This window comes from Pelophylax lessonae (genome assembly GCF_965119305.1).
Source record: "Pelophylax lessonae genome assembly, chromosome: 1".
In the NCBI taxonomy this organism is placed as follows: Eukaryota; Metazoa; Chordata; class Amphibia; order Anura; family Ranidae; genus Pelophylax; species Pelophylax lessonae.
The window spans coordinates 855,552,511-855,579,883 of record NC_138768.1 but is presented as its reverse complement, the minus strand read 5'-3'; the positions used below and the strand labels follow the sequence as shown (position 1 = coordinate 855,579,883).

Here is a 27,373-nt window from a genome sequence, read left to right as displayed (position 1 = left end):
AATTCTAAGCGGTATGTGTGGAGAATACCAGGCACTGCTCATCACCTGTCCAATACAGTCCCAACAGTGAAGCATGGTGGTGGCAGCATCATGCTGTGGGGGTGTTTTTCAGCCTCAGGGACAGGACGACTGGTTGCAATCGAGGGAAAGATGAATGCGGCCAAGTACAGGGATATCCTGGACAAAAACCTTCTCCAGAGTGCTCTGGACCTCAGACTGGGCCGAAGGTTTACCTTCCAACAAGACAATGACCCTAAGCACACAGCTAAAATAACGCAGGAGTGGCTTCACAACAACTCCGTGACTGTTCTTGAATGGCCCAGCCAGAGCCCTGACTTAAACCCAATTGAGCATCTCTGGAGAGACCTAAAAATGGCTGTCCACCAACGTTTACCATCCAACCTGACAGAACTGGAGAGGATCTGCAAGGAGGAATGGCAGAGGATCCCCAAATCCAGGTGTGAAAGACTTGTTGCATCTTTCCCAAAAAGACTCCTGGCTGTATTAGATCAAAAGGGGGCTTCTACTAAATACTGAGCAAAGGGTCTGAATACTTAGGACCATGTGATATTTCAGTTTTTCTTTTTTAATAAATCTGCAACAATGTCAACAATTCTGTGTTTTTCTGTCAGTATGGGGTGCTATGTGTACATTCATGAGGAAGAAGAATGAACTTAAATGATTTTAGCAAATGGCTGCAATATAACAAAGAGTGAAAAATTTAAGGGGGTCTGAATACTTTCCGTACCCACTGTATGTCATGTTGGTGTTCACCAATAGTTATTTTTTAATGTTTTTCTATTTTCTAATTGACTTTTGTGAGTTGGTGTTGGTGGTGTTTCAGGTCACCTTGTTTCCATGTGCCCCCGGAGAATATAGCGTAGGGGAGATTTAATGCGCTGTAATCTGCTCCAGAGATAATTATCAGGCAGAGATCAGAAAGGTGCGACTATACCTTACAATATAGCAGCAATGTAGCGTGATAGAGAATTCAATTACAGCTTGTGAAAGGCTTCCGACAATGGAAATCTGTTTGTGTTTCTGACTCACTAGCTCTGTCCTGAGGGGACATCGGGGACTATTTTCTAGAAATATTTACATTGCTTACTTGGTTTGCTGTTTGCCTGGATTCACACGGTATAGATATATTAGGCCTGCCATGGACCAGCATACTTATTGCACCCCTTGCTGTGCAATTCACACAAAGGACAGAAAGCAGGTAAAATGGATCTGAAGGTTTATAGTAATTGCACAACGATCCCCAGTCACAATGCTCCTAGCTTTAAAATCAGACAAAAGATACCTTTTTATGCTGCATTATTGCAGTGGTCATGTGAACTTTTTCTCTGTTCTCCAGGGATGCAAGAAAGTAGCGGCGCCTTAACACCCCTTTTTGCTACTCTTGTGGGTTCATCTCGCAGTCGGCATACATAGAAGGGGGCAGTGCCAGTGGTGTATTTTGGCTTTGTGCTGCCCTAGGCAAGACTAAAATTGGGCACCCCCCTTCCGACTCCTATGTAAATTTGCCCCACTCCTTCCTTTTTTCTTTTTTTAAATCAACAAAGTCTTTATTGTATTGAAGCATAAAGTCAAATACACAGAAGTATGCACACAGGTATCATGAAAACGTGAGAGGAACAATACAGCTGGGTTAACAAACAGGTATCAAACTAACACCATAAAAAGAGAGAAAAAAAAAAAAAAAAAAAAAGGGAGAAAATCCATCACTGCGATAAGAGCCGAGGGGCACAGCGAATACACACATCTGACAGGAATTCCATTCTGTAGGTAAAAGTAGGTGCCGCGCCGCGCCTGCTATGAGGGGCAGCTGCGACACCCCCCACGGATGGACAGGGCTGACAATCAGCATTATCAAGGTGACACACAGGTCTCCGGGGCCTGAACCCACCTATCCCATATCTTGTTATATTTGGACGTGCATCCTCTATGGGTATAGACCAGTTTTTTATAGGGCAGAGTTGCATTAACCTCCCGGAGCCAGTCCTGGAAAGAGGGGGGTGAGTCCCTCATCCAGCGGCGTGCTATACATTTTCTGGCGAGGAACAGTGTCTCATGTAGAAACAGGGTAGTGTATTTATCCGTGCTAACATCAGGGGGTATCCCCAATAAACAGAACTTCGGGGCCAGCGTCAAGGGGGAACCCATGGTGTCATGGAGAAATCTAACCACCTGCCCCCAGAAGCCCTGAACCTCCGAACAGGACCAGAACAAATGATAAAAGGTGCCACGTTCCAGCTTACACATGGGGCATTGACCAGAGGTCTCACTGCGATAGGTTGCCACCATCACCGGCGTCAGGTAGGCCCTGTGGAGGACATATAGTTGAGTTAAGCGATCCGAAAGTTTCGGGGATACTAGTTTACAATTATCGAGGGCATCCTCCCATTCCTCATCATCAATCGTCCCGACATCTCCCTCCCATTTAGTTTTGACTGCATACGCCAAGACCGTGGACGCCGGCGTAAGTAGGGCATTGTACATATGGGAAATGAGTTGTTTAGACTCAGAACCCATCACCACCTCCAAAATCGAAATCGGGGCCAAGTCAGGAACAGGTCGGGGGAATTGAGCAGAGAAGGCATGTCTGAGTTGAAGGTAGCGAAAGAACAGATGGTTAGGGATGCCGTATTGCCCCTTTAGGGCGTCAAAGGATTTAAGGACTCCATTGGTGACTATGTGTGCTAGATAGATGATTCCATACCTGGCCCACACATGTGCATCTGGGATAGAAGCAATTTCGGGGAGGCTGACATTGTGCCCACTCCTTCCTTTTTAACAGATGTGACTCCCTCCAAAATTTAAGTACTCCAAGTCCCAGCATGAACCCCTGAGATCTGAGAGAGAGAGAGAGAGAGAGAGAGAGAGAGGGGGGGTGGGTGAGGGAGGGAGAGAAAAGGGGGATGGGGGGTGGGTGAGGGAGGGAGAGAAAAGGGGGATGGGGGTGGGTGAGGGAGGGAGAGAAAAGGGGGATGGGGGAGAGAAAGGGGGGTGGGTGAGGGAGGGAGGGGGATGAGAGAGAGGGGGGAGGGAGAGAGAGAAAAGGGATGAGAGAGGGGGGATGAGAGAGAAAGGGGGTGAGAGAGAGAGGGGGGATGAGGGGGGTGAGAGAGAGAGGGGGGGGTGAGAGAGAGAGAAAGAGAGAGAGAGGGGGGTGAGAGAGAGAGAGAGAGAGAGAGGAAGATGAGAGGGAGAGGGGAGGTGAGAGAGGGGATGAGAGAGAGAGAGGGGGGTAAGAGAGATGGGGGATGAGAGAGAGAGAAATAGAGGGAGAGAGGGGGATGAGAGAGGGGGGATGAGAGAGGAGGGGCTGAGAGAGAGGGGGGTGAGAGAGAAAGAGATGGGGGGTGTGAGAGAGAGAGAGGTGAGAGAGAAAGGAGGGGTGAAAGAGAGAGAGAGGTGGGAGAGGCGGCTCTAGCAACCAGTGGCCAAAAGAGTCTCAGATGGAGGAGGGGGCGGCTTTTTTGCTGCCCCCCTGCAAAGTGCTGCCCTAGGCCTGGGCCTTGTTGGCCGAGGCCAAAATACAGCACTGGGCAGTGCTGTGACATTATCGAAAGAGGTCATGTCAGGTTCCTATGGTAGTGAGCCCTGGTAGAGGGAGGACTAATGCCCCATCATTTGGGGTCAGTTGGGGGAATAGTGCCCCATCTTTGGTATCAAAGGGAGGACCAATGCCCTGTTTAGTATCAGTGGGAGGAATGGTGCTCTATCATTGGTATCAGTGGGAGGAATTGTGCCCCATCATTGGTATCAGTGGGAGGAATAGTGCCCCATCATTGGTATCAGTGGGAGGAATAGTGCCCCATTATTGGTATCAGTGGGAGGAATAGTGCCCCATCATTGGTATCAGTGGGAGGAATAGTGCCCCATTATTGGTATCAGTGGGAGGAGTGGTGGACCATTATTGATATCAGTGGGAGGAATAATGCCCCATTATTGGTATCAGTGGGAGGAGTGGTGGACCATTATTGATATCAGTGGGAGGAATGGTGCCCCATCATTGGTATCAGTGGGAGGAATAGTGCCCCATTATTGGTATCAGTGGGGGGGGGGGGAGTAGTGCCCCATTATTGGTATCAGTGGGAGGAATAGTGCCCCATCATTGGTGTCAATGGGAGGACTAGTGTCCCATCATTGGTATCAGTGAGAGGAATAGTGTCCCATCATTGGTATCACTGGGGGAAATAGTGTCCCATCATTGGTGTCAATGGGAGAAATAGTGTCCAATCAGTGGTGTCAATGGAAGGACTAGTGTTCCAAGGGCTGGTTAAAGGCAAAGGACTGCAATTGGCTGGAGAGCCCCAATGCGGGAAGCACTTGCGTAGACCCCATAGGCCATCCCCCCCCCCCCCCCCTTATTTGTCTGGCTCATAGGTCACCCCTCTGGCCATTGTTTTTTACTTTATTGTTTCTTACTATAGCAATATCTATATTGCTAAACTGAAATCATTTCATTGACATGAACTCAAATCTGAAGCGTTACTATAACTGCATTTTATCGTTTTCCCAGTAAAAGTGTTAATTTATTGAGATATTGTATAGGTGCGGAATCTCATTTTCACATAAAATGAATATTTAACTATGAAAAACCTCTGTTTCTAATAAATTATTATTTTATTTCATGAATTTTTGTTTTATATTGACCCCAAGTGACTTTCTTGTGGACAGTAGACACCTTGTAGATTCAGCAAATGAAATTTAGCATTCAAAATACTACAAAAAAAAAGTTTGAATAATGTGCATGCAGGTAATTGTCATAAAAATGAGTAAATAAGACCCTTGTAAATGTACTGCATGTGTTGTGTTTTTTTGTGGATTGATATTTAAACCCAATTCCGGGACATTTTAAAATCCCCCCTTGCAGCATGGCTCTACCTGTTCTGTGCCTGTACAGCAAGGGTCAAAGTGGTCGTAAGCCTCAGATGTGAAAAGCATATTCCTCTATAGCACGTGTTAAACACAAGGCTCACGGGCCGAATTCGGCCCTCCAGGTCATTTCATGTGGCCCTCACACCTCTCCTGCAGCTATGTGGCACCCCCTCCCCTCTGCCCCCCCCCCCTTGGCTCAGCAGTCGGTAGCAGAGAGGAGGACAGAATTACTCCTACAGATCCTGTGCCTCTCTGTGCAGTTGCTGCACCTTCTAGTCTCCGCCTCCCCTGGTCCAGCATTCAGCAGACTCCAGCCCTCCTCTGGTCCTCCTCCAAACCCTGCTTTTTTTTGCTTCCCAGCTTTGCCCCAAGCTTCTTCCCAGCAGCAGCACATTGTAAGGGGGGGGGTGCACTTTGATATAAGAAAGGGTGGGGGACACCTGACTTCTGATGGTGAAGGGGGCTCTTGATATCTGATGTAGGGAGGGGGGGGGATGCTTTTGACATCTAGTCTTACAAATACAACCGGCCCTTTGAAGGCAACCATAATGTTGATGCGGCCCACAATGAAATCGAGTTTCACACCCCTTCTCTATAGTGTGTACTTGTCTCATTCCAGAGCACTAAGTGTCATTTCTGTCTGCATCCTCCTTCTAACAAATTTTCCTGACACTAAGAGAAAAAAGGTGATGGGAAGGGAGCTCCAGGACACAGCCTGTGATTGACAACCCCAGCTCTGTTCCATACATTCAGCTCTCAGACCCCTCTTTTTTGTGCTTGACAGTGTGTAATTTCCGCTCTCTGACCCTTTTTTCTGACTGCTCAAACAAGCTTTAAAAACTCTGGACTTTGAATGGATATAGAGAAGCAAAGACTGCAGATAAACAGATACAACTCATGTAGGAGGATTTGTTTAATTTCTGTGTATCACCTGGGGCGAGTCACCTCACTGGGTATATAGAAGGGTTTACAACCACTTAAACTGCACGTTTAGTAAAAGCAGTTTAACTTGCCCGATCCTCTGCTCATCACTCCCCCATGCCCTGGCAGTGGTCTGTCCCTTGGCGTCATCATGGTAGACCCTGCAATGGCCTTGATGATGTCAGGACCTTAAACTGCTGGAATATGAGGGAGAAGACGCACAGAGGAGGTAAGTAGTTCTTCTTTTCTACGACCCCTACGTCTAAACAAGCAATTAAACATGGCAGTGCGGGTGGATTCTTGCTCTTCTCGTTGGCTGATCAGATGACATAGATAGTGAGGTATAAATAAATCCTCCTTGTGTTTTTCAGAGTCGCCTTAAGGAGGTCGTACAGCTTCTGGAGGATTATAAACATGGAACACTGCCCCCCGGAGTCTCCAATTCGGAGGTAGGTTTGTGAACCGTGGTTATGTGTGTTTATGTCCATTTAGCCGAAGGCCTAATCGCGGCAAACCTATTGGCTAGCTCTCTGGGCACCATGTCTGATACACTTGAGAGCCATTTCCATACAATTTTCTTGGTGGGTTTTTTTCTTCGAGGTGGGTCACCTGGTCTTTCCTCAGCCATAACCAGTTGCTCAGGGTGGGACCGGCATGGAAAAAGCTGTGAACATATATGCAAGACTCACCCAAGCTCTACCTCCATATAAATGATGTAAAGAGAGAGTGCCGGTGCTCAGGCCAACCAGTTCACTGTAGATAAATCCAACAAAAAGCCGGAAACTCAGTGTTTCTTCTTAAAAGATTTTTTATTGATTCACAACAGCAAATACAATGTCCTAGATGCTAACGTGTTTCGTACTCAGCCTTCCTCCTAACATGCTAGGAGGAAGGCTGAGGCCGAAACGCGTTAGCATTTATGGACATTGTATTTGCTTTTGTGCATCAATAAAGGGTCTTTTAAGAAGAAGCACTGAGTTTCCAGCTTTTTGTTGGATTTATAAAAAGCTGTGAGTGTATGTGGATTTCCACACTGTGACCTAGCTAATAAGAGCATTAGGAGTGCATCCACTCCAAAACCTTCCTCTTTTTAGGGTTTTCTTGCCTCTAACCGTGAAGAGGAGTAACAGGTGGGTCTGTATCCATAATTGGTGCTGAACCCCGGCTCGCCACCGCTAACAGAATGAATGAAGAAATTGGTCGCACACCACTCGGAAGCTAGGTAGAGAAGAAGTTCTTTATTCACTCACTCACTAGTGAACAAGCACGTTGAATTTGTGTGAAATGCGTCTACCATATCCACCCTGCTGTATCTTGTACCTGTATATGAACCTATAAAGAACTCCTTCTCTATCAAGCTTCCTGGTGGTGTGCGACCAATTTCTTCATTCATTGCCTATAACAGGGGTGGTTCAACATCTCCTAACATCAGAGATGTATAGTAACTAAGTAGAACTTCTTCACTACTGTACTTAAGTACGGAAAGGCGGTATCTGTACTTTCCTAGAGTAGAATTTTTTTCTCCTACTTCCACTTTTACTTCACTACATTTTTTCGATGATTTCAATACTTCTACTCCGATATTTTTTTTTTGTGCTGCATAGTTACTCATTACTATTATAAAAATTACCACTGCCAGAACAGTAGATGGCAGGTTTCATGAAGCTCAAAAAAATGTGTATAATGTCATGTGTACTTTTTGACTTTTGACTTCTTTCTTTAACAACTTTAACTTTAATAACTTTAACTTTAATAAACTTTTGACTTCTTTCTTTAACAACTTTAACTTTAATAACTTTAACTTTAATAAACTTTTGACTTCTTTCTTTAATAACTACATAATACAGTACTTGTACTTTTACTTTCAGTACTTGAGTAGCAAAATTTAAAAAAAAAAACTACTTGCAATACTTAAGTACAAAATATGTTGAATACTTTAGTACTTCTACTCAAGTCACTTTTTGATCAAGCACTTCCACTTCTACTCAAGTCACTTTTTGATCGAGCACTTGTACTTTTACTCAAGTATGGGTTTCGAGTACTTTGTACAACTCTGCCTAGCATTAAAGTGATACTAAACACACACTGTCTAATTTACATTGTTCCCTCTATTTCTGTATGGGGATGATGGCACTGTAAAGTGGGGTACACACTATAAGAAAATTGGATGACGATCGTCCGATTTTCCTCATGGTTTCACCGCAAATCAAAACCAATGAACGAAAATTTGTACGAAAATTCTCGTACGACAAAGGCTTTTTTGTTGTTGTTTCTGATGATGCGCAGTCTTTATTTTCGGATTTTTCTTTTATGAAAATTGTACAGAAACTGTATACATTGAATGAAAATCGTTTGTTCTGTTCCCATATGAGAAACGTTTTGGAGTTTGTCCATTTGGGAATTTTCGTACGAAAAGTCGGAATCTGCTGTCAAAAGTTGTGTATACATTATACGAAAATTGTATGAAAGTTCTTTGAATTAATTTTTCTTTTTTTAAAAGTGTGTACGAGCCTTTATGATTTTAATAAAAAAAAAAAAAAAAAATCGAAGTACCTTTTTTCTAATTGATATACAGCTGTCACATGACCCAGACCTTTCCCAGCCTGTCTGCTGGGAAACATAAGCAGGAGGAGCTTCTAGTCCTCTGCTGCTGGTCACATGTTCAAAAAAAAAAAAAGTAAAAATAGTTAATATCAATAAACGTTTAAATTGTCTTCCAAATATATATTTGAAATCGAATATTTTTTTCTTTTTTTGGCAATAACATGGTGTGGGCGGATTTCAGTATCACGCCCGTCCAGCCCTAGAATAAGAGGGAGGTGAAGCCTCCATCAATCTACATGTAATATCCCTCCCCTATTGTGTTTAGCTGGTAATGGGCATGGAGGAGGAGGGAGGGAGCGGGCTGTCATTTACCATTGTGTATACGCCCACATGTTTGACTCTGTGGTCACATGGGCTCCTCAGATGTGATAGGGAGGAAATGCTCAGCATAGAAACTCACTGAAAACTGAGCATGTGCAGAGCTGCCAACACTGCTCTGCAAAATTCCCAACTGCATTGGGGACATGGACAGAAGGGGGAGACAAAGAGCAACAGGATCAACCAGGTTTTTTTTTTTTCAGAATACAGAAAAAATATTGCACAGTGATGGAGTGAGTATGATCAGCATAAACACCATTTATTGATAGCTTTTTATGATGGCATAACCAACGCTGCTACTCAGGCATCAGACCCGGGTGCACCCCCCCTGGCAGCTTCTGCTGTGCTGGCTCACCCTCTTTTGGATAAAGCCCAGAGCTACAGTCACTCCCGAATCAAAAGGACTTGGGTACTGCTGGGTACTGGTCAACAAATCAGGGCTGGAGGCTTCATCCCAACCCAAGACTCTACAAAGCCTCCAGCCTCCAGGCTCCAGGACCCAACACAAGATATTTTAAGGTCTACAAAAACTGGCCAGCCTTTTTTCTCTCTATAGGGCACATATCTTGGAAACCCTCCCCCTGTATAAGGAAGAATCCTGGGTGACACCAGTACCTTTTTTGTGATCCATTCCCACTGCAGGTTGGCAATTCCTTTCTCCATTCTTTTGACCATTCCAGGCCAAATTACACTCCTAACTGCCTTTTTTATGTCATGACATAGGGCTAGCCTGTAACAACGCATACCAGGGCCAACTTAGCCTCCCACAGTGCTCCTTGGGATGTTTAAAGCTTGGGAAATCTTTTTGTATCCAAATCCGGCTTTAAACTTCTCCACAACAGTATCTCGGATCTGCCTGGTGTGTTCCTTGTTCTTCATGATGCTCTCTGCGCTTTAAACGGACCTCTGAGACTATCACAGTGCAGGTGCATTTATACGGAGACTTGATTACACACAGGTGGATTCTATTTATCATCATTAGTCATTTAGGTCAACATTGGATCCTTCAGAGATCCTCACTGAACTTCTGGAGAGAGTTTGCTGCACTGAAAGTAAAGGGGCTGAATAATTTTGCACGCCCAATTTTTCAGTTTTTTATTTGTTAACAAAGTTTAAAATATCCAATAAATTTCATTCCACTTCATGATTGTGTCCCACTTGATGATTCTTCACAAAAAATTACAGTTTTATATCTTTATGTTTGAAGCCTGAAATGTGGCAAAAGGTTGCAAAGTTCAAGGGGGCCGAATACTTTCGCAAGGCACTGTAATAATCTTTGCATAACTCTTCCTATGTGCTTGTATCGGGGCTCTTGAGAGGAGTACTGAGGCATGGCGCTGTGATGTTTTCAGGAAGCTGTGTGCATCACCCTGCTGGCCCCTCCCACCAGTCCTGATCTGCCTGCATTGCATAGAGAAGCACAGAGACTCAGTGATGACATCTCTGGATCTAAAATAAGGTGTGTAATGGAAACAGATTTTATTTAAAACTGGATTCCTAGAGTACATCTCCTTTGTAAAAAGTGAAGGCACACTATGAGTCTATGAGTTAAAGTACAACTAAAGGCAAAACCTTTTTTTTTCTTGGAGAGAGTGGAGAGGGATTAGAAGATGTTTTACATGCTACTCTAGGACAAGAAAAAGGTTGGCATTAACCACTTGCAGACCACGCTATAGCCAAATGACGGCTACAGCGTAGCCGGCTAGGTCTGGGGTGCCGTCCTATGCAGGGAGCAGGCGGCCCACTCCGGACACTGCTGATCATAGATTGAGATGAAGAGACAATCAGTGGCTCTTTACCACGTGATCAGCTGTGTCCAGTCACTGATCACGGATGTAAACAGAAGCCGGTTATCGGCACTCCTTTCCTAACACTGACAGCATGAGGAAGGGAGAAGAGAGGCCATAACCGGTCTAAAGGGACATGTACACTGATAATCAGGACACTGATTATCAGTGTCCTGATTATCAGTGTCGCCTCATCAGTGCTGCCGCATAAGTGCCCATCAGTGCCGTCTCATAAGTGCTCATCAGTCATTCATAGTGTGATAGCGCTGAAAGCTGAAAATTGGCCTGGGCAGGAAGGGGGTAAAAGTGCCCAGTAGGTGAGAATGCCTTCTGGGCACAACGTAACTGATAAGACTGCAGAACTGGAAGTTATCAGCTCACAAGATTTCAGGCAGGCTCATTGAACAGATATAACAAAATCCTCTCAATGGTATATTTGTTGACTACAGGTTTTCCCTTCAGGTCACCTCTTTTCAACCCCTCCCTTGGAGATCTCCCAGCCCCTCCCTTGGAGATCTCCCAGCCCCTCCCCTGGGGATCTCCCAGCCCCTCCCCTGGGGATCTCCCAGCCCCTCCCCTGAAGGTCTCCCAGTATCTATTTTGGCATTTTTTCATTAACATTTTTCAGGATGGTCACATGGCACTTTGGGTTCTTCCTTCTCTTCGCTTTTTCTCCAGGCTGGGAGGTCCCTATTAATGCAGTCATTAAGGGATGCTGTGGTGATATCCCCGCGGTCTTCAGGGTTTAGTGTCCTCAGTCTTCAGGGTTTCAGGTTCTAAATCCTCAAAGTTGAAAGTCCTCTGAGTTGAGTGTCCTGTAACCCCTGTCTTCCAGGTTATGTGTCCTCCACCTTCTGGTTTTAGTTTCCTCAGTCCTTAGTTTTCCCAACGAAGTATCCTCAGTCCTCCATCTTCAGAGTTTAGAGTCCTTTGCCTTCAAAATTTAGAGTGCTATGTCCTCAGTCTTTAGGGTTTAGTGTCCTCTGTCTTCAAAATTGAGTGTCCTCAGGGTTTAGTGTCCTCAGTCTTTCCAGCTGAACGTCCTAGATCATTTGTCTTCCAGGTTAGGTGTCCTCAGTCTGTTGGGTTTAGTTTCCTCAATCCTTAGTCTTCCTAAGTGTCCCTTGTCCTCTAGTATTCAGAGTTTAGTGTCCCCTGTCCTCGGTCTTCCAAGTTGAATTTCCTGTGTCCTCTGTATTCTGGGTTATGTGTCCTCAGTTTTCTTGCTTTAGTTTCCTCAGTAGTTCTCCCAGCGTGTCCCTATTCCCCAGTCCTCAGACTTCCAAGTTGAACATCCTTAGCTCCCTGGGATTAGTATCCTCAGTCTTTCCTGTTGTGTCCTTAGTACATAGCTTTCCACAGCCGATCATGACATTTGGTCCAACAAAATCCGAAGGGACAAACACGAAAACTTTTGTCATACGATAGCCTAGCGAACGACAATCATTTAATCAGTACAGTGTGCGTCTGCTAAAAATCGATAGACAAAGACCACGCATGATCAGAAACAAGAAAATAACCCGGAAAAAGCCTAGCTGCCATTTTTATTGCTTTGCACTATCCGATACGTAGCTACGCAACCAGGAAACTTTTCCAGAATCGTATGAAAAAAATCATACGTTTAGTACGCATTGTTGAAATCAATACTAGTATCGTGCAATAAAATGCGAACAATAAGTCGTCCGATTATCTGATTGTGTGTACGAGGCATTAGTCTTCAGATTTTAATGTCCTCAGTCTTCCAGGTTGCGTGTCCGAAATCTTCAGTCTTCTAAGTTGTGTTTTCTCAGCCTTCAGTCTTCTGGATTTAGTGTTTCCAGTCCTCAGTCTTCTGGGTATAGTGTCCTCAGTCTTCTGGGTATAGTGTCCTCAGTCTTCTGGGTATAGTGTCCTCAGTCTCCTGGGTATAGTGTCCTCAGTCTTCTGGGTATAGTGTCCTCAGTCTTCTGGGTATAGTGTCCTCAGTCTTCTGGGTATAGTGTCCTCAGTCTTCTGGGTTGAGTGTCCTCAGTCTTCTGGGTTGAGTGTCCTCCGTCTTCTGGGTTGGAGTGTCCTCAGTCTTCTGAGTTAGAGTGTCCTCAGTCTTCTGGGTTAGAGTGTCCTCAGTCTTCTGGGTTAGAGTGTCCTCGGTCTTCTGGGTTAGAGTGTCCTCGGTCTTCTGGGTTAGAGTGTCCTCGGTCTTCTGGGTTAGAGTGTCCTCGGTCTTCTGGGTTAGAGTGTCCTCGGTCTTCTGGGTTAGAGTGTCCTCGGTCTTCTGGGTTAGAGTGTCCTCGGTCTTCTGGGTTAGAGTGTCCTCGGTCTTCTGGGTTAGAGTGTCCTCGGTCTTCTGGGTTAGAGTGTCCTCGGTCTTCTGGGTTAGAGTGTCCTCGGTCTTCTGGGTTAGAGTGTCCTCGGTCTTCTGGGTTAGAGTGTCCTCGGTCTTCTGGGTTAGAGTGTCCTCGGTCTTCTGGGTTAGAGTGTCCTCAGTCTTCTGGGTTAGAGTGTCCTCAGTCTTCTGGGTTAAATAATAGGACTGAGGACACTATACCCAGAAGACTGAGGACTGGAAACACTAAATCCAGAAGACTGAATGCTGATAAAACACAAACCTAGAAGACTGAACATTGAACATCTTGTGGTGAAGAACAGGTACTGTGGGAACCTACTCTTGATTGAAGTGGAGTATTGCAGCCAAAGTGGCCTTTTTAATTTTTTTATTTTTTATTTAAGGCCCCTTTCACACATATGGACCGTTCATTTCATCAGTTCAGTCACGTTAACCACTTGCCGACCTCCGCAAGTAGATATACTGCGGCGGTCAGCCCCTCACAGGCAGAGTGATGTACCGGTGTGCTCCCGCGTGGTCACGGACCCCCCCGCGCGTGTGACCGGCGGACCCGATGTCCGCCGCTCACTCAGCGATCATCGGGGGAGAGGGAGAAAGGCAGGCGGCTTATGTAAACAAGCTGCCTGTCATTCTCCCCTGTGTAGAAACTGTGATCACACAGTTCTACTATGTAGGACCGTTGATCACTGTTTCTACAGCTCAAGCCACAGCCAATCACAGTTAGAATCACGCCCCTAGGGACACACACAGCCCCTCCCTCTCAAATAAAGTTAACCCCTTCACTGCCAGTGTAATTTTACAGTAACAGTGCATATGTATAGCACTGATTACTGTAGAAATGTCACTGGTAACCCCAAAAATGTCAGTCAAGTGTCCGATATGTCCGTCGCAATGTCGCAGTACTGCAAAAAAAATCGCAGATCGCCGCCATTACGCAGTAAAAAAAAAAACAACAAAAATGACAAAAATCTTTCCCTTTGTTAGTAAACGCGATAACTTTTGCGCAAACCAATCAAAATACGCTTTTTGCGATTTTTTTTTTTTTTTTTTTTTTTTATGTAGCATAAAACAAATTGGCCAAAAATGTTAAAAAATTTTGATTTTTACATTTTTATTGGGGGGGAATTTCATATAAAAAATGTGAAAAATATTGTTATTTTTGCACAATTGACGCTCTTTTTTTGTTTATAGCGCAAAAAGTAAAAATCGCACAGGTGATCAAATACCTCCAAAAGAAAGCTCTGTTTGTGGGAAAAAAAGGACGTCAATTTCGTTTAGGTACAGCGTCGCACGACCGCGCAATTGTCCGTTAAAGTCACGCAGTGTCGAATCGCAAAATACCCCCTGGTCTTTAAGCAGCCAAATCCTCCGGGGCTTAAGTGGTTAAAATGGATTCATCCGTTTTTCATTCTTTTTTCGTCCGTTTTTTTTGTCAGTTTTTTCATCCGTTTTTGTTTTTTACATCCACTACCAATGCAAAAATGGATGACAAACAGACAGTTTGTCAGTTTTACATCCGTTTTTTTGTCCGATCCGTTTTTTTAACAGAAGAAAAATTAGGGCTTTAATCCGTTCAAAAGAGCAGACATTGAGGGAAGCGGATGAAAACAGATGTAAACGGATGATCATCCGTTGTCGTCCGTTTTTCCATAGGAATGCATTGATGTCCATGTTTCATCCTTCAACGGATGGATGAAAAATGGACAAACGGGTCCGTATGTGTAAAAGGAGCCTAAGTTGGAGTTATAAAAGTATGTTTGTTTACATATAAAAGTGTTTTGTATGCTTGAGCCTGCATTCACACTTGTGTAATTTTGTAGAAAAAAGAAGAAATGCTCCTGCGCTTGAGGGGTTGTTCATGCGTCTTGGATCGCTGGACACGACGTTGGCTGGAATTATCGTCGTCCTGCTATGCTGCCACTCATAAATTGTTGGGGAAACCACAAGTGAACTAAAAAAAGAAAAAATACAGAGGGCGCACCACCTAGCGCATTACCTTAAAAACTTTTTTTTGTTAAAAACATAGTAGTATAGTATACATCATACTCACAAAAATGGATTGAACATTGGCATAAAATAGAGATAGTGACTCCACCAAGGAGGTCCACTGGGTATGCAGAGCTCTGAGGGTATGCCCCTGAAACGCGTAAGCCACATTTATAGGTTCCACATCTCTATACAGTCTGTATCTGCATACCCAGTGGACCTCCTTGGTGGAGTAACTATCTCTATTTTGTGCCAATGTTCCATCCATTTTTGTGATTAATAATAAAGTTTTTAAGGTAATGTGCTAGGTGGTGCGCCCTCTGTATTTTTTCTTTTTTGTGTCATTTTGTGCATGTTCGCGAACCACAAAAAAAATCACACACTTCACGTGATGCGCAATGCATTGCTAATGGCACCACCAACCTTGGGAAGCAGCGTGGTTAAAAAAAAAAAAAAAAGCAAAATCTAAAAAAAATACTCAAAGCTAAAAATGATACTTTGCCTCATTTGTCATGTGTAGGGCAGACCATCGAAATAAATAGGCTAATATGTGAAAATGCATTTATGGTATGTGCAACGTTTGGCATTGCGCTACAGTAGTGTGATTGGGGCCTAAAAAGATTTAAAAGAAAAAGTGTATAGCATAAAATCTGCAGCCACGAGAACCAGTAAAATATTCCCAACTGTCCATTCCCTTTTTGATCCGTTAAGTTTTTCATAGACCCGATCAGAATATTGAAGAGAACTGAATGTCTAAAGATCAGATTGAAGCTTGTAGGACACACTATCAGTTAGAGGTCCAAATCCATCCCGTTCTGTCTTTCAGTTCTTGTCTGAAGGTTCTGTAGCACCCTACAAGGTAGGTGCTAGGTAAAAGTATAGTGGGCCTTGTCTGCTTATCAGCAGGGCCATGATTTTCAGCTGGTCTGTCTTAGTTTCCAGGTGTGGCTGTTGAGACTGGGGAGTCTCCCCACTGTGCTCAATGAGGGCTCTCATTGGGCAGTGGAGGAAACCCAGCCAATGGCTCACCCAGGCTTGTATCTACCCCAGAAAGGCAGATTCTGCCGCACAGCATTCTGGGAGTGGATATAAGTTTGAGGGGAGCCCATGACGCAGCGTCTTGGCGGGAAGCAGAGCCCCAGGAGGGAGGGTACGGCTGTCTATCCTCCTGTCAAGAGGAATCGGGTATCCCAGGTGGCTTGCCTGAGGGGACAGAGGGCTGAGCTGCAGAGAGGATCCGGTGTGCTGAGGACCAGCGGAGCTGAGAGGGGTCGAGGAAAGCATTCTCAGTCGTGAGAACTGCAAACTGCCCCTGGGGGTCTGCTTAGTGAGAGGAGACCACTCCGGAGAAGGTCAGAGGGATCTCCAGTGCAGGAGCAGAGTAAAGGGGGTGCCAGTGTTGACCCTGATGAGTAAAGGGGGTGCCAGTGAGTGGGCCCTGAAGTATTCAGTGTACAGTGGAAGTGTGCAGTGTACAGTATTGAGAGTTGCAGCAGTAGTGTTAAAAAGGGCTACCTCAGTCAGGAAGGACTGGAGGGAGCAGTGTCAAAGACTATTGAGTTAACCAGAGCGTCGGAAGTCAGTCTTCAGTACAACCAAGGACTTTTGAGCTAACCAGAGCGTCAGAAGTCCGTTTTCAATACAGTGCAGCAAGTCAGTGATTTCAAGCGCCAGCAAGTGTTGGTCGGCATCCAGCCGGCATCAAGACAGCGCTGAAAGGCATTTTTTCTCAAGTTGTCCCAATTTGTGCCTAGTTGAGCCAGAGGAGTATCCCACTCATTCCCTTCTCCCATCCCCATATAAAATAAAACAAACCAAAGATGCCGGAATGGTCATTGTCTCAGATCTCACACTTGGGCAATCAACTTAAATGTGCTGTTGGTGTTACCTGGTGACCATGGCAGACCCACATCAGGCCCAATGCCTGGAAATATTGCTACAGTTCCATAAAGTGACATTCGTCTGCATGCTGGCAGATATCGATCTCCTAGCCAGCATGGCCGTGTCATCCACCAGCATAGAAGTGTATTGTGTGCACGGTCCATCTCCTCTGTGTTCTCCGTTCAGCCAGACAGTGTCATGTAAACACGTGTGACACATGGCAATATGAGCTCTTTGTTACCGTCAGGCTCTTTTTGTAAAGAAGTGTTATATTGATGTTGTTTGAAAGCTCGTAAAGTGGTCCTTTCAGTAACTTTAGAAGCCTGTACGAATACATTCCGGACAAGTCACAATACAGAGAAAGAATCATTCAAAGTTGCACTTAATTCTGATGATATTTTGCCTTCCCTAGCCTAAAGATAGCAGTACAGTGTAAAAAAAGGTGAAGGTTTGGTATATTAAGGTAACATTAGTTGAAATGGTTGTCCTCAAAGAATGTGCAAATGTAAAGCATGCTGCCATAGGTCTAGTTAAAGAGTCCATGAGTAGGTATCCCTGAGGGATCAATCAGTATATAGCCAGGGAAGTAGGGCAGGGTTGGGCTTGGAAAGAGGTATGGGTAAAGGGTAGGGTAATTATGCCCCATCATTGGTGTCAATGATTGGGATTATGCCATACTGTTGGTGTCAATGGAAGGAATTTTTACAGTACAGTGTAAAAAAAGGTAGAGGTTTGGTTTATTAAGGTAACATTAGTTGAAATGGTTGCCCTCAAAGAATGTGCAAATTTAAAGCATGCTCCCATAGGTCTAGTTAAAGAGTCCATGCGTAGGTATCCCTGAGGGATCAATCAGTATATAGCCAGGGAGGTAGGGCAGGGTTGGGCTTGGAAAGGGGTATGGGTAAAGGGTAGGGTAATTATGCCCCATCATTGGTAGCTCTGATGAAGGGGGGACACCCTGAAACACATAAGCAGTTTTTTGGAGGTCCACATCCCACCAGGGCCTGCATCAGTAGAGGAAGCCCAGTGGAGAGTCTTGGTGGTCCTTGATTGCACGTTTGCCCGTGTTCCAACTTGTTTTGTGAGTATAATGTGTATGCCATTTTTATTTTAATAAATTGTTTTAAAGATAATGCGCTAGGCTGGTGCGCCCTCTGTCCGTTCCCTTTTTTATAGCCAGGGAGGTAGGGCAAGGTTTGGCTTGGAAAGAGGTATGGGTAAAGGGTACGGTATTTTTTTGCCCCATCATTGGGGTCAATGATTGGGATTATGTCAATGGAAGGAATTTTTACAGTACAGTGTAAAAAAAAAAAAAGTAGAGGTTTGGTATATTAAGGTAACAGTTGAAATGGTTGCCCTCAAAGAATGTGCAAATGTAAAGCATGCTCCCATAGGTCTAGGTAAAGAGTCTAGGAGTAGGTTTCCCTGAGGGATCAATCAGTATATAGAAAGGGGGGTTGGGCAGGGTTGGGCTTGGAAAGGGGTATGGGTAAAGGGTAGGGTAAGTATGCCCCATCATTGGTGTCAATGATTGGGATTATACCCTACTGTTGGTGTCAATGGAAGGAATTTTTACAGTACAGTATAAAAAAAGTAGAGGTTTGGTATATTAAGGTAACATTAGTTGAAATGGTTGCCCTCAAAGAATGTGAAAATAGGAGGGGGAAGGGATGGGGGCCCACCCCAACCCACAGGTGGAAGAGGTCGGCCTCAAAGCCAGGAGGAAAAAAGTGTTAAAGCCAGGGATACCATGTCCCCAGATTGTTATCCATTTTTTATCAGTTAAATTGGCTTCAGTTTTCTCATGAAGCAGTACCTGATTAATTTTATATCTAGTTTCGGCTATGAAAAGAGTAGGTATTTCCCAGGCCTTGCCTATGGCTTGTTTTGCCACTGTAAGAACTTGAAGCAACAGCTTGAGTTTCACTTTGAGAAAACAAAGATTAAGCACTGCAGATTTTGACTGTAAGGGGACCACTGAGTCCGTCAGTTTCGTTACCTTTCAAAATATGTTTGCCCGAAATTGCTGGACCACTGCAGAGGTCCTTGTGTGACCACAACCTTTTGGAGCATTGAATAACTCAAGCACATAGTGGGCAATTCTAGCAGGCACCATGTACCAGCATGTCAGGACCTTACAAATGGTCTGCCACTGCTAGTACTTGCTCAGATTTAATGCAACAGAAGGAGTTGGGCCACCTTTGTTGTAGACCAGGGGTCTCCAAACTTTCTAAACAAAGAACCAGTTTACTGTCCTTCAGACTTTGGAATCCAGGACATGTTCTACTCCCACTGGTCACAGTCCAGCACCCTCAGTGTAAACAATGCCTTATCTTTGGTGTCAGTTGGAGGACTAGTTGTTGGTTCCAGTTGGAGGAATAGTGCCCCATTGTTGTCAGTTGGAGGAATAGTATCCCATTGTTGATTTCAGTTGGAGGAATAGTACCACATAGTACCACATTGTAGTTGTCAGTTGGAGGAATAGTACCCCATTGTTGTCAGTTGGAGGAATAGTACCCCATTGTTGTCAGTTGGAGTAATAGTACCCCATTGTTGATTTCAGTTGGAGGAATAGTACCACATTGTTGGTTTCAGTTGGAGGAATAGTACCCCATTGTTGTCAGTTGGAGGAATAGTACCCCATTGTTGTCAGTTGGAGGAATAGTCCCCCTTTGTTGATTTCAGTTGGAGGAATAGTACCACATTGTAGTTGTCAGTTGGAGGAATAGTACCCCATTGTTGGTTTCAGTTGGAGGAATAGTACCCCATTGTTGTCAGTTGGAGGAATAGTACCCCATGTTGTCAGTTGGAGGAATAGTACCCCATTGTTGTCAGTTGGAGGAATAGTACCCCATTGTTGATTTCAGTTGGAGGAATAGTACCACATTGTAGTTGTCAGTTGGAGGAATAGTACCCTATTGTTGTTGTCAGTTGGAGGAATAGTACGCCATTGTTGGTTTCAGTTGGAGGAATAGTACCACATTGTTGGTGTCAGTTGGAGGAATAGTGCCAAAATGGTTGTTGTCAGTTGGAGGAATAGTACCCCATTGTTGGTGTCAGTTGGAGGAATACTACCCCATTGTTGGTGTCAGTTGGAGGAATAGTACCCCCATTGTTGGTTTCAGTTGGAGGAATAGTACCCCATTGTTTGTGTCAGTTGGACGAATAATGGCCCATTGTTTGTATCAAGGGAAGGAATTATACCCCATCTTTGGTGTCATTGATAGGGATTATGCCCTACTGTTGGTGTCAATGGAAGTAATTTTTCCCTATCACTGATGTCCGGGGGCGAAGTTTTGCCCTTTTGATGATGTCAGTAGGAGGAATAGTACTCCAAAGGCCAGATAAAGGCAAGCAAAGGGCTGCAGTATGGAGACCACTGTTGTAGAAGAAGAGATGAAACTTCAAAGTGGGCAGAAGCAGAATTGGGATCTATGGAATGCAAATTTCAGGATTAATATTAAAATGTCTTGGTAGGTGCTGGGATTCTTTTCTTTAGATGGGACCACTTACGACAAGACGACCCCAACGTTGTGTCAGCATATCTACTTTTATGATTTCTTTTTTAATGTCTTTATTCTATAATTGGGTAATCCTTATAACATTACATAAGTATCTTCCTATTCGAAGGAACGTATGCGCCCAGCGTTCTACACATGTGAGATCCGCGTCACGTTCTTTCTGGCTCCCCCGTTTTCATTAGGTTTTTGAAATGTTTGAGGAACATATTGTGCATAAATATTTATGTTAATGTGTAAATGCTATGAACATCTCGCGGAAAGCTAGATGTGAAAAGTATATTAAATTGGTGCAACTGACAACACACTAATTGATTTGAAGCAGAATCGGCGCGGGTTTTTTAGAACAAGAACGCCTTGTTCTACTCTAATTAAAAATCATCGGAGGCGCATTTTTAACGAGGGCAGAAGGTGACGCGTTCTTGGGATATGGTGGAATCCCGCTTCGTATCTCCTTTGGCGGAGTATCTGTCAACACCTCTTCCAGAAGTGCTCCATCTTCCATCGCTCAACTTTTTCTTCTTCTCTGTATACGGAACTTTTTTGGTTTGTGGCAGAGAAACGGCAACCTATTGATGGGATCCTGTAATAGTAATTCATTTATATAGCTGTGGTATTTTCTGCGGCACTTTACAGAGGGCGTAAAGCCAATCAGATTGTTGTTCTTAGGAGAGACCCCCTGGTATAAGGACCAGTGACAAAGCTGTTACGGTATTATATTTATTACTATTATTATACATTTATATAGCTATTACGTGTTCTGTAGAACATTACAGAGAACACTCAGCCATTCACATAAGTCTTTGCACCAGAAAAGCTTACACTCTAATAATATTAACTCAAAATTAATTTTTATTCTCATTAGTTGCAGTGCTGTAAGCTATATAGCCCTGGCCTATTCTGGTAATAGTGCCTGTACCATCACCTGTGCCATGCACTTACCATGACCTGTGCCATGCCTATACCATCTCCTGTACCATGCCTGTACCATCACCTGTGCCATGCCCTTACCATGACCTGTGCCATGCCTATACCATCTCCTGTACCATGCCTGTACCATCACCTGTGCCATGCCTATACCACCATCTTTGCCATGCCTGTACCATCACCTGTGCCATGCCCTTTCCATGACCTGTGCCATGCCTGTACCATCACCTGTGCCATGCCCTTTCCATGACCTGTGCCATGCCTATACCATCTCCTGTACCATCACCTGTGCCATGCCTATACCACCATCTGTGCCATGCCTGTACCATCATAGTGAACATTGGACCATTCACAGGCTCTGCACCACAGGAGCTTACACTCTAATGCACCACAGGTGTGCACTGTTATTATTTTACACTTTTCAATAGCTCTGACATATTCTGCAGGGCATTCTGACCAACACTTGGTGGCTTTCTTCTTTTAAGCCATCAATGTAGGGGGCATTGTTCCCACTGACCCCCCAGGTTTTAGCAAGGGTTCCCCAAAAATAATTTAATAGGTTAGTCTGGGGTAAAAAGAAAGGTTGCTCTAATGTCTCCACCACAGTCAAATATTTTCCATATTTATTTGGCTCTGACTTATTCCGAAATGCTATATCAAGAACACTAGCAAGTCACGTCAGTATTTGCAGCACAGAAGCTTGCGCTCTAATACCCCAAGCACACACTATTATTTATCACTATTATTATACTTTTATATAGCTGTCACGTGTTCTATAGAATGTTATAGAGAAAACTGAGCCATTCACATCAGTTTCTGCACCAGAAGAGCTTACACTCTAATAATAATGACACAAAATTAATTTTTATTAATGGTGGTAGAAGTTATACAGTATAGCTCTGACATATTTTGTAATCCTTACAATGCATCCAGAAAGTATTCACAGCACTTCACTTTTTCCACATTTTGTTTTGTTACAGCCTTATTCCAAAATGGATTAAATTCATTATTTTGCTCAAAATTCCACAATCAATCACCCATAATGGCAATGTAAAATAAGTTTGTTTGAAATCTTTGAAAATTTATTAAAAATAAAAAACAAAATAAATCACATGTACATAAGTATTAACAGCCTTTGCTCAATACTTTGTAGAAGCACCTTTGGCACCAATTCAGCCTCAAGCCTTTTTGAGTATGACGCTACAAGCTTGGCACATCTATTTTTGGGCAGTTTCTCCCATTCTTCTTTGCAGGACCTCTCAAGCTCCATCAGGCTAGATGGGGAACTTCAGTGCACAGCCATTTTCAGATCTCTCCAGAGATGTTCGATCAGGTTCAAGTCTGGGCTCTGGCTGGGCCACTCAAGGAAATTCACAGGGTGGTCGCATAGCCACTCCTTTGTTATCTTGGCTGTGTGCTTAGGGTCGTTGTCCTGTTGGAAGATGAACCTTTACCCCAGTCTGAGGTCCAGAGCGCTCTGGATCAGGTTTTTATCAAGAATGTCTCTGTACATTGCTGCACTCATCTTTCCCTTAATCCTGACTAGTCTCCCAATTCCTGCCACTGAAAAATATCCCCAGAACATGATGCTGCCACCACCATGCTTTACTGTAGGGATGGTTTTGGCCAGGTGGTTATCGGTGCATGGTTTCCTCCAGACATGACCTTTGCCGTTCAAGCCAAAGAGTTCAATCTTTGTTTCATCAGACCAGAGAATTCTGTTTCTCATGGTCTGAGAGTCCTTCAGGTGCCTTTTGGCAAACTCCAGGCGGGCTGTCATGTGCCTTTTACTGAGGAATGTCTTCTGTCTGGCCACTCTACTATACAGGTCTGATTGGTGGAGTGCTGCAGAGGCAGTTGTTCTTCTGGAAGGTTCTCCTCCCTCCACAGGGAAACACTGGAGCTCTTATTGACCATATGGTTCTTGGTCACCTCCCTGACTAAGGCCCTTCTACCCCCAATCACTCAGTTTGGCTGGGCAGCCCGCTCTAGGAAGAGTCCTGGTGGTTCCAAACTTCTTCCATTTACGGATAATGGAGGCCACTGTGCTCACTGGGACCTTCAATGCTGCAGAAATGTTTCTGTACCCTTACATAGATCTGTGCCTCCATACAATCCTGTCTTGGAGGTCTACAGACAATTCCTTGGATTCATAGCTTGGTTTGTGCTCTGACATGCACTGTTACTTGTGGCCTTATATAGACCGGTATGTGCCTGTCCAATCAACTGAAAGTACCACAGGTGGACTCCAATCAAGTTGTAGAAACATCCTAAGGGTGATCAGTGGAAACAGGATGCACCTGAGCTGAATTTTGAGTGTCATGGCAAAGGCTGTAAATACTTATGTACATGGGATTTTTATTTTTTTCCTGCTTTTTATTTATAATAAATTTGCAAAGATTTCAAATAAACTTCTTTCACGTTGTCATTATGGGGTATTGTTTGTAGAATTTTGAGGAAAATATTGAATTGAATCCATTTTGGAATAATTTCAAGGGTTGGTCTGAGATAAAAATATTGATAAAGGTTGCTCTATCATCTCCACCACAGTCACACATTGATAGCTCTGACATATTCCAAGATGCTGTATTGAGAACACTAAACCAATCACATCAGTATTTGCAGCACAGGAGCTTGCACTTGAAAGTTTCCACCCCAAGCACACACTATTATTATACATTTATATAGCTCTGACCTAGTCTGCAGTGCTGAACAGAGATATCCGTGTCTGCTTGCAATCTATTGTACCCACCATTATTAAACAAATAGGTAAGCATGCGTTTATAATTCTTTTTTTTCCCCAATGCCTCCCTTGCAGTCAGCCGTACACATCTCCTTCATCCTTGCCCCATGTATCTCCATCTTTGATATCACCATCAGCATTTCTCTACTAATGTGCAGCACCCATGGTCAGGGTCGCTGATAGGGGGGGGGGGGGGGGGGGGACCACCAGTCTTCCTGTAGGGGCCCGGGCACACAGGGGGGCCCCAACAGCACGGGGAATCGGTGCGGTCAGGCGGAGGGGCAATTACAGAAGGATGCCCTATGCGGCTCTCTGCAGCAACTGAAAGCCAGTTTCCCCCACTCCTGCCAGCTTTCAGCTGCTGCAGGGAGAGACACAGACACAGGGCATCATTCCTGTAATTGCTTCTCCAACCCTGATCCCCCTCCCGGTTCTGACTGCTTGTGATCCCCCCCCCCTGGTGCGCCCCTTTTTTACTGTGATGCCCCCCGCAGCGCGGCAGGCTTCCCTGTCCTGTAAAAAAAAAAAAAAAATTGGAAATAAAATAATCAAACGTAATAAAAAAAAAAAACGTAGATTAAAATAATTGTAAAAATTGTTAACATTTAAAAAAAAATGTATACTTTTTTTTAAATGTAAAAAACAACTAAAAATGGGCTGATTCACACAATTTCTCTGTTATGTTTATGTCCGCTAATAAGGATTTTAGTGAATTTGTAGTGAAAATATTGTCTAAATTTGGGGGGGGCCCTGCCAGGTAGGCTGTATGGGACCCAGTGATTTCTAACAGCAGCCCTATGGGCTCAAATTGGGGCTCTCTGCCTGAGACAAACCAGGAATTTGGTATCCCGCGCTGCCTGCGTTTTCGTGAAATGCCACTGACCAAAGGTATACTACTTTATTTATTTTTTTTTTTGGCATTTGTAAAGATAAGGACAAGTGGCCCTTATCTAATGTCAAGTAGCTTTTAATCTGATCAGTTTATAAAAGGTTTCCTTCCGAGCACAACTTCAAAGAGCTCTTCATGTGGGTCACCTGAAGAAAGGTCACCATTCCTCGCATTGACAACATAGCTGTACAGGGGGAAGGTCCCGTCATCTGTACGTCATATGGGGGTGTTTTTCACTCCTCATCAATAACTGTCACCCTCCTAATAAGCTGAAATATAAATGGCCTTCACCAAAGGGTCTACCATGGCTTAGCTCGGGAAGAGTTTTGGAGGGTAACCAAGAGTTCTCTGCCGCTATCTCTACATAAAAATCAGCAAATTACCGTTTTATGGAATAAGCTGCGTAATAAATTAAAAGTGTAAAGGCAATTTTTTGGTGAATAGATTTCTAGGGGGGTTCTCTCCCGGGTCAGCAACTAAATCTAAATGATCAATTTACAACCATTAGGCAACTGACATGCCAGCGAGTAGTAGTGTGCTGTAGACTTTAGATTAAGGTGACCAGATTTTTAAAAGGACATATTTTTTTTTTTTTATTGGCAAATGATAAACAATTTTTTAAGCATATTTTCCTCAAATGATATATTCAGTGTATGTGTTTATGGAATGATTGTATGATATATACCTTATTTCTCACATTTCGCTCAAAAAAATAAATTAAAAAAATTATACTTTTTAGAATTTTTTGGGGATATGACTGCCAAATGTTAAGAAGATAAGATAGAGAAAAAACTTTTCAATGCATATCTCTATATACTGTATTTCCCTCTCTCTATATACTGTCTCTCCCTCTCTCTATATAGCGTATTTCCCACTCTCTATATATACTGTATCTCCCTCCATCTCTATATACTGTATCTCCCACTCTCTCTATATACTGTATCTCCCTCTCTCTATATACTGTATCTCCTATATACTGTATCTCCCTCTATATACTGTATCTCCTATATACTGTATCTCCCTCTATATACTGTATCTCCTATATACTGTATCCCCCTCTATATACTGTATCTCCCTCTATATACGTCTCTCCCTCTCTCTATATACCATATTTCCCACTCTCTATATATACTGTATCTCCCTCCATCTCTATATACTGTATCTCCCTCTCTGTACTGTACTGTATCTCCCACTCTCTCCATATACTGTATCTCCCTCTCTCTATATACTGTACCTCTCTCTCTATACACTGTTTCTCTTACGTCCTCCGACAGTCGCCGCCCATTCACACAGTCTTCACTTAGAAACTCCTGTGGAGATGAAGTCAATACCCCATAAGTGAAGACTGTGTGAATGGGCGGCGACTGTCGGAGGACTCAGAGAAAGGAATTTTACGGTAAGATTTTACAAAAATTCCATTATCTCCCTCTCTCTCTATACTGTATCTCCCTCTTTATGCTGTACCTTCACACCTTAGATCAGCCTGATTCCTGCACCTTCACACCTCAGATCCCCCAATTCCTGCGCCTTCACACCTCAGATCCCCCCCCCCCCAATTACTGTACCTTCACACCTCAGTTTCCCCCAATTACTGTACCTTCACACCTCAGATCCCCCCCCCCCCCAATTACTGTACCTTCACACCTCAGATCCCCCCCCCAATTACTGTACCTTCACACCTCAGATCCCCCCCCCCAATTACTGTACCTTCATACCTCAGATCACCCCAATTACTGTACCTTCATACCTCAGATCACCCCAATTCCTGTACCTTCATACCTCAGATCACCCCAATTCCTGCACCTTCATACCTCAAACGCCCCCCCCCCCCAATTACTGCACCTTCACACCTCAGATCCCCCCCAAATTACTGTACCTTCATACCTCAGATCACCCCAATTACTGTACCTTCACACCTCAGATCACCCCAATTACTGTACCTTCATACCTCAGATCACCCCAATTCCTGCACCTTCATACCTCAAACGCCCCCCCCCCCCCCCAATTACTGCACCTTCACACCTCAGATTCCCCCAATTACTGTACCTTCACACCTCAGATCACCCCAATTACTGTACCTTCATACCTCAGATCACCCCAATTACTGTACCTTCATACCTCAGATCACCCCAATTCCTGCACCTTCACACCTCAGACCCCCCCCCCCAATTACTGTACCTTCACACCTCAGATCCCCCCCCCCAATTACTGTACCTTCACACCTCAGATCACCCCAATTCCTGCACCTTCACACCTCAGATTCCCCCAATTACTGTACCTTCACACCTCAGATTCCCCAATTACTGTACCTTCACACCTCAGATCCCCCCCCCCCAATTACTGTACCTTCACACCTCAGATCACCCCAATTCCTGCACCTTCACACCTCAGATTCCCCCAATTACTGTACCTTCACACCTCAGATCCCCCCAATTACTGTACCTTCATACCTCAGATCCCCCCCCCCCCAATTACTGTACCTTTACACCTCAGATCCCCCCCCCAATTACTGTACCTTCACACCTCAGATCCCCCAATTACTGTACCTTCACACCTCAGATCACCCCAATTCCTGCACCTTCACAC

General features: G+C 44.2%; 1 protein-coding gene across 1 annotated transcript in view; it reads left to right on the top strand.

Annotated features, from left to right (window-relative positions):
* Positions 1-27,373, top strand: part of SFXN5 (sideroflexin 5) — a gene marked incomplete at its 5' end in the record, with an annotated part of 451,990 nt that overhangs the window by 102,215 nt on the left and 322,402 nt on the right. Inside the window, one exon of the mRNA XM_082264426.1 lies at positions 6,180-6,257. Coding sequence (XP_082120552.1) covers positions 6,180-6,257 — 78 coding nt within the window. The remainder of the gene's footprint in view (positions 1-6,179; positions 6,258-27,373) is intronic.